The sequence below is a fragment of the Mus pahari genome, chromosome 2, assembly GCF_900095145.1.
Source record: "Mus pahari chromosome 2, PAHARI_EIJ_v1.1, whole genome shotgun sequence".
Taxonomy (NCBI): domain Eukaryota; kingdom Metazoa; phylum Chordata; class Mammalia; order Rodentia; family Muridae; genus Mus; species Mus pahari.
In genome coordinates, this window is record NC_034591.1 from 105,503,693 (window position 1) to 105,511,642 (window position 7,950).

Consider the following 7,950-nt stretch of genomic DNA (forward strand, 5'->3'; position numbering starts at 1 on the left):
GCCTCTTTCCTAATACCTTTCCACCTATGTCCTCTAGCCCCTCTTGGAGGCCCGAGGCCAAGCTGGTAGAATTAGGGCAGGAGGACATTCAAAGTGTTGGGTCGGATGGCTGAGTACTCAGGGGAGGGGCCTATGACCTTCCCTGGCCTCTCCTTGAAAGAAGGGAGGTCACTAGTCAACAATCCCACCTGTGAAGATCCTGGGCAATGGGGTCCAGCCCAACTGAAGATAGAGGCAGTTTGTTTTGGAGACAGTCTTGGACAACAGCGGCTTCTGGCCCACTTGGTTCAGAACAGTGTATAGCTATCCACCATCTACTTATTCATGACTAGTCGCTCATGGTTGCTTGGGCTCTCCCATTTCCCGTGCATATAAGACTCAAGAGAGGAACATTTAGTTCTAAAGGGATTGCTAGAGCTTTCCAGACGCATTGTCATGTCCTTGCTCACTGCTCCCTATCCGATGTCTGTCATGCTCTTTCAATCTGTGTTTGTGTGTGTGTGTATGTACATGTAAGGGGGAGGGGAATACAGGTTTTCACTGTGTAGTGTAGCCTGGGCTGACCTGGAACCAAGACCAGCCTGCCTCTCCATCTGGAGCAATGGGATTAACAGTGTACATCACCACACCAGGATCCTCCTTGCCTATTCTGAACATGAACAGTAATGGACATGATTGCTTCTGGTATTCCCCTCTTGTGTATCTTAGGGATTTTTCTGATCTAGTCCATACTCACACTCCTCACTATGGAGACAGTAGCCCCAGCTGGCCTTAAACTCACGATCTTCCTCTCAGCCTTGTGAACACTGGGATTACTGTCATCCCCCGGAGTGGGTTGTGGGTGTCTTTAAGTCTCCCTGAGGTGGGCTTTGAAGGATGGACAGGAGGGGAATACAGGTGATGGGCTTGGTAGACATTGTGGAAACCCTCTCATTGGGGGTGTAAACTCCCAGGGTGGATTCCGCTTCTATTACCACAAAGTTATTTGCTGGTACAATGCAATACCAGATGAACTGATCTCAGGTTTCAGCAAGAAGGGTTCGGGTACCACCAGCAAGGGCACACCTGTAGCAGTCCAGATCAGGGACCGGCACACCTAAGTCCAGGCTGGGTTTTTGCTATCATTCTTCCCCAGTATCTGAGCCACCCGCGGAACGGAGATTAAGCTCCTTGGTCTTCCCTAGACTTTCCTGAAGCTGTCGTCCAATCCAGCTAGGGCAGGCTGGGATGCGGGAGGTAGTGGGAAGGAGCAGCATAGGAATGGGGTTACAGGGGGCATGGGAGCCTGGCTATCAGCTATTTGTCTCATTGCAGCGTAAGAGTTTATTCTGGCTCAGTCCATGGTGGCAGGAAGTCAAGGCAGCAGAGTTGGAAGCCATCTGTCAAGCTGCATCCAGCCATATGGCCGCCCCTGATCTTCTAGCTTTCTCTTTTATCAATCCAGGACCCAGCCAGTGAGATGATGAAGCCCATATTTAGGGTGGGTTTTCCTATCTCAACCTAACGAAGAAAACCTCACAGGTATGAAAAGGTGGATCTCATCTAACTACTTCTTCACTGGCATTCCCACCTGTCAAGTTCACAGGCCTAGATCCTCTCCAGCTCCATGGCATTCCAACCAGGTGCCAGCAGAGGTGCCTGGGGGACACCAGCAACCAAGGAAGAGAAAGGGAGCTTCAGACCAAACTGCTGCCTCAGGGGCCTCTGTTGACTCCTTCAGACAGGCTGGCTCTGGCAGACAAGGTTTCAAGTACCCAGGCAGTAAGAGGCTCAGTCCCTCCCTTGAATAGTAACCTGTTGCCTGGGCCCTACCACCCCCAGTTGGGCTCCTGTAACTCTGCGGCTGGTCTGAGGTGGCAGGCAGGCAAGTGGAGTGCAGGGAAGATGTGCCTGCCCAGCTGTACCTGAGCAGCTTAAGGCGCTGCTCAAGCCAGGCTTCTACAGTCAGGCTCAATATAGCAGAGGAACGTTCCAAAGCTGTACAGAACAGCATGTGTAGGGACCTTCTGGGTTCATTGTCCTAGTCTTGCCCAAGAACTGCTCTGTCGCCTGTCCCTTGTTGAGGTGTGTAAACAGGAAGCTGCTGGCAGGCATCTTCGGTGTACCACCTAGGTCACCTGTCCCCTCCAGGCTCTGGCCCCAGAGCAGCCTCGGACTCCTGGGTGAACAGCTGTGCTCTGAGCCTGAACAGTTAAAGCTATTGGCTCCTACCAACTGGACTACCTACCTGGCTTGGGCAGCAACCTACAGTGACCTTCAGGACCCAGGTGTATACTGTTCCCTGCTGGTGCACAGGGACTCCGCTGTCTCATCCCATGCCCCCTTTACCCAGGAAGAGGCCGGCTGGCAGTGCTTGACCAGGTCCCAGGAGTTGTCACAGAGGTTCATAGCCCTGGTTCACCTCCAACGCTCAGGCTTTCTGCTCTCAGTTTACAAAGATGATGAGGCAGCTTGTAAAAAGTTGGTTTATTTGTCATGTTTTCACTGTATCTCAGTTAAGCCATTTTGGTGTCCACAGTGACAGTCCTCTTGGAAGCCAGGTCATCCCCACTCACCCACTAATAGTGACCATCAACCACAAGCCACCAGGTCCAGCTGACAGCTCCAGCAGCAGGTGAGGCTGGGGACTCTGCACCTGCTTGCCAGAAGCTGTGGAGTCCCTAGGGTAGGTGGGAAGCTGCTCTGTGGCAGTGGCCGAGGAGGGGCAGTGGGAAGACCCTGTGGACTGGGAGGGCACCAGGCTCCTCTGCTCAGGACTGGGTCTAGACAAGGCCACGTGTGATATGGTGTGCGCCCTGGGCTGTGTGCAAGGGATCTGGCCCTGATGCTGACCTGTGTCGGGGCAAGTGGCTGTTGTCCCTTGATTGCCATTTGCTGGCAAGCATAGCAGCAAGAGTCCCTAGGAGCCCCGGGTCAGGGAGGCGTTCTGCTCCTTCCACTGAGGTGTGGAGGACCCTGGTGTCCTGCCGCTGGCAGGCTGTGCCCACGCGGCTGCACACCCACCAGAGCCCCTGCCCCCTTGTGTGAAAAACCGGACCCTCTGTGTCTTAAGGTGAGCTGACAAGCGCTAATTGCTCTGACCTCAAACTGCAGCCTTTGTACCCTTGCTGTTAAACCATTTCTGTCTTAAGAGGGGGCCTTTCCTATAGACCTGAGGGCTCCCTCAGGCCCATGTTATCTGTTACCCCAGACACCTTAACTACAAACAGGATTTTGAGCAACTTCCCTAAGAGATCTCTGAACCCCAGTGTGATTTCCTTATAGGTCTGATGCCAGTCTACATTTGGTCCTAAGGACAATAAGAAAATTCTAAAACCTGGAACAGGAAGTTCTCAGTAGGAAGACAGAGGTGGCCACCACAGGAGCGCCTTTTCTAGTGGGAACTGGCAAAGATCAAGCACGAGGATCCTTTACATGCGCCCAGCTAGCTAGCCTGGCTAGGCTCCAGGTAAAGCCGGTGACCCCTCCTTACTGACAACAGCAGACAGGTGGACCCTGCTGATCCTCACCTGTCTGCACGCCCAGATAAGATGTAGACATCTCCTAGTTTGTGCTTCCTTCAACCAGGGCCACAGACTGCTGTGGGGCAGTTGGGACCCTTGCAGCTGCCAGGCACTGAGAAGTGCAAGGGTTTAAATAAAAATTACATGGGATAATTGAGGACAATTTGTTATCACACCCCCTGGCCATCAGCTAACAATTCACTTCTACTGGTTTTTTGACAATGCCAGAAACAGCAAAATTTCAAATTGGAAATTTCCTAGCACTTTACACAGCGGAATGAAATGAAAAAAATAAAAAAAAAATAAAAAATAAAAAAGTTAAAGTCCCTATGCCACAGTAGCATGCTCCAGCAGTAAGAGCACCCTTCCCGGGCAGTTCTGGAGCCTGGGCCCTCACCCTGGTCCACTGGCACACAAGGCTCAGAAGAGAAGGGCTCCCATGCTGCCCACCTCGCTCTGTTCCTTGACGAAGATCTCAAAGTACTGGTAGATGATGGTGACCGCCAGCAGGATCCCAGTTCCAGACCCAATAGCACCCAGGAAGTCAGCCAGGACGGAGAGGGCCCCAATGCACAGTCCACCAAAGGCTGCGGCTGTGGGGATGTACCTGCAGACAGACAGACAGCTGTGTTGCCTGACAAGCCAGGAAGCCAGCCACACAGGACTGTGGACTGTGACCAGCATAAACCCAAGCATGGATGACACCACTCTAGATCCTAAACAGCCTCAAGACGAGAGCGCTGAGACACCATCTTGGTTCTTGTGCTACTGGAAAGCTGAAACAATCTACAGTCGTGCCCAGGTGGGTACACTGTGAATGGCAAGCGTCTGCCTGAGGCTGCTGTGCACCTCTCCCGGACAGTCCGAGTCAGGGGCCTTAAGAGTTATGGACTCAAGTGAAAGCCCTGTTCTGCTGCCCCTGGCTCAGAGACGGACATTTCTGGTACTCCCTGTGGTGGTCTCCTCGGTGAGGACAGCAAGCTTCCCATCACCACATGCTCATTCTAGAGCACCTGGCTGTTCTGAGTGACGACAGACTGGACAGAAAGCCTCAGGCACTTCCCACCCACCACGCAGCAGCTTCAGAATAGTGACAGGGAGGTGCAGGGTTGCCTGCTGCCCCTGAAGCGCTCATCTCCTTCCTCTCTGCCAGGTGACGACTACACTCCTCCATCAAGTGGCTGAGCCTGGCAGTCTCTGGCCTCTGGTTTGGTCTTATTTCTGAACACTAACCACCTGATCCAGGCCAGCTCTTGCTGGTTCCTTGGCTTCATCTATGCCAGCACCCACCAAGCCCAAACCACCACTGTTCAGTCATCTCCATCCTACACCATTTCAACACCCTGGCTGTGTGCTGTCTTCTTTGGTTAGGGGTTATACAGGGCTCTGCTGGCATTTCTAGTATTTGGACTTAATGCTCACACTTACCGGTTGAGCTCATGCACCATGGAGGTCTCCCTGTGGCCCCTCATCACCATCTGCTGCTCCTTCAGCTGCTTTGCAACCTACACGACCCAGGCAGAAGCACATGAGCCAGAGGCTGGAGGGAGGGGGGAAGCTTCATAGTGGAACTAAACGATTTTACATTTAATTTCTTTTTTTTTTTTTTTTTTTTTTTTTTTTTTTTTTTGAGTCTCTCTGTGTAGCCTTGGCTGTCCTGGCTGACCAGGTTGGTGTCCACCTCACAGAGATCTGCCTGACACTGCCTCCTAAGTGCTAGGATTAAAGGTATGTACTATCATCTCCTGGGCAGATATTTTTTTCACCCACAGCTCAGACAGTCTCCATGGAAGAACTTTAACTAACAGCAATACACTCAGGCACACAATAGTCTATCTTTCTACTTCTAGTCTGGCCTCAGGTTGTCAGAGCCAACTATGTTTATGTCCATCAGTTGCCCTTGGGGCTTCCACACTGCCCCACCAAAAGGGTGGTCCAACTGTAGAATGGACGGCTCATATCACAAACTACTACATATACAGTGGTAACAAGTGGAGCTCCCTGGAGGCCAGCAGCTGCCCATCTCTCCAGCAGGAATGTGGGCTTAGACTTACATCTTTGGCAGAAGAACCTGAAACTTCAATCCATGTTTTGGAGAAGAATGCACAGGAGCCCAGCATGAACACAATGTACACGACCGCATGGACAGGGTCCTCCAGCACCGAGCCGAATGATTCCGGAGGAGACAGGTAGTAACACAGGCCGCCAACTGGGTAAGCACGGGCTGGGCCCCCAGATGATGTATCCTAGGAGTAAGATAGAGAAGTCTTCTGGAGGCTGCTTCGGCATGCCACAGCACAGCGCCAAAGTGTTCCCAGCATATGCTTGTGGTGCCACTAACATACCCACAGCAATCTCACCAAACTGTGTTTTTAAGAGGCAATTCAGAAAGACCTTTGGGTGAAATATGTGGTCCTGAGCTAAGATACCCTGCCACAAGCCACGGCTACTGCATCAGTACAAACAATCCTATCTTACTCAGTGACACTCACCGACCAGGTGCCCAGCAGGCTAACCAGCAGGTTGCCACTGAAGCGTGCTGACAGCATCTGGGAGATGACATACAGGTTGGACACCAAAGCAGATTGCAGGATGATGGGGATGTTGGAGGTGTAGAAGAGCTTGATGGGATAGGTGTTGTACTGGCCTCGGTAACGCGCTGATTTGATTGGAAGGTCCACTCGGAAGCCCTGCAACATAAACACACCAACCAGGTCAGGGACAGTCGGGCTGGCCGTAGGAAAGCTGGTCCTGGGTCAGTTCTGCCACTGGACTCCCAGCCAGGATGGTATCTGAGGAGGGCACATGCCCTTTCCTATATAGAAAGGCCTGCATGGACACCTCCAGATCCTATTGGTGGTTCTCAGGCAGTGATCATGTATGATGTGATTATTAACAAAAATCCCTAAGCGTCCTACCAATACCACCCAGCCCACTGAAACCCTGGACACCAGAGCTGCTTCCTTCTTCATTGCTATAAACCCAGTGCCCAGGACACTAGAACAGAAGACTGCAACTTACTGATTCAACCGCAGCCATCACCTTGCTCCGAAAGATAGACTCATTACTAAGTAAGCAGGCAGCTCGCTGAGACTCAGCAGAGGTCACTACTGAGATACCTGGCCTCAGAAAAGTACTGCTCGTCACAAACATGTGTTATCCCTTTTTAAAATTTTTCCTTAAATAAATGTGTGTGTGTGTGTGTGTGTNTGTGTGTGTGTGTGTGTTTGCATGCCACAGTGTAAGTACAGATCAAAGGACAGCATAGAAAGTTAGTTCTCTCCATGTGGGTCCTTGGAATTGAACCTGTCACTATGCTTGGCAATGATCACCTGTACATACTGAGCCATCTCACCAGCCTTGTTTATTTTCAAACAGAATCTCACTATAAACACTACGACATCCCTGAATTCCTGGTCTTATGTCCCATCTACTAAATTAAATGAGCCACCACACCTGAACAACTGCTGTAATTTCTTTTAGTTAATATCAAAATACTACAACGCATGCTGGGTACGGAGGCATAAACCTTTAATCTCAACACCTGAAAGGCCAAGGAAGATAGATCTATATGAGTTTAGGATAGCCTAATCTACATGGTGAGTTTCAGGCCAGCCAAGGCTAGACAGACTCTGCCTCAAACCAACCTAACCAACCAACCAACCAACCAACCACCAACCCACTCATCCACTTTCAAATACAAAAACCCTACTAAGTCTGAGGGTGAGTACAATTCACAGCTCTCCATTCAGGTGTCCTACTCAGAAACAGCCTGAGAGCTGGGAAGCAGGACAACACAGATGCTGAGCCTGACTGCCACTCAAGGCAGACCTGCTCTTAGCTGCCTTGGGACACACCTGGAAATAGATGACAACGGCAAAGACGAAGATGGTGGCAATCAGGTTCATGAGGTTGGGGAGGTTCTGGCGGTAGAATGCCTCTCGAAGGGCTCGGACCTTGTCTGTGCGGGTGGCCAGCAGGTGGAACAGCGCAATGATGGCACCTTCGAACTCCATACCTATGGGCAGAGTAAAACATGTGGTGTGTAGAGGAATTGTAATCTAGCAACATGGCTGTTCCTGCAAGGGATCACATCCAAAGATATGATCCAGCCAGAATACAGACACACCCTTAGTTCACACCTTTAATCCTTAACTATAAAGACAAGGTTAGTTTGTAGAAGGAGGCAGCCATGTTGAAAGTGATGTGTAACTGAGGTGCAGACAAAGTGACAAATCAGAGAAAGATCTGACAGAATGAGAATGAGATAAGATATGCCCAACTCTCACAAGAACAGCAGAGGAAGAAAGGCTACTTAAGAATAGCCAGAGAGGGGCTGGTGAGATGGCTTAGCAGGTAAGAGCACCCGACTGCTCTTCCAAAGGTGCAGAGTTCAAATCCCAGCAACCACATGGTGGCTCACAACCATCCTTAACAAGATCTGACG

General features: G+C 50.9%; 1 protein-coding gene across 1 annotated transcript in view; it reads right to left on the reverse strand.

Moving 5' to 3' along the window:
- Nucleotides 1-2,451: 2,451 nt before the first annotated feature.
- Nucleotides 2,452-7,950, reverse strand: part of Sec61a1 (SEC61 translocon alpha 1 subunit) — a 15,152-nt gene continuing 9,653 nt past the window's right edge. The window contains exons 8-12 of the mRNA XM_021189712.2: nucleotides 7,361-7,521; nucleotides 5,996-6,193; nucleotides 5,558-5,749; nucleotides 4,932-5,008; nucleotides 2,452-4,110 (exon numbers count right to left, since the gene is read on the reverse strand). Coding sequence (XP_021045371.1) covers nucleotides 3,924-4,110; nucleotides 4,932-5,008; nucleotides 5,558-5,749; nucleotides 5,996-6,193; nucleotides 7,361-7,521 — 815 coding nt within the window. The 3' untranslated portion in view covers nucleotides 2,452-3,923. The remainder of the gene's footprint in view (nucleotides 4,111-4,931; nucleotides 5,009-5,557; nucleotides 5,750-5,995; nucleotides 6,194-7,360; nucleotides 7,522-7,950) is intronic.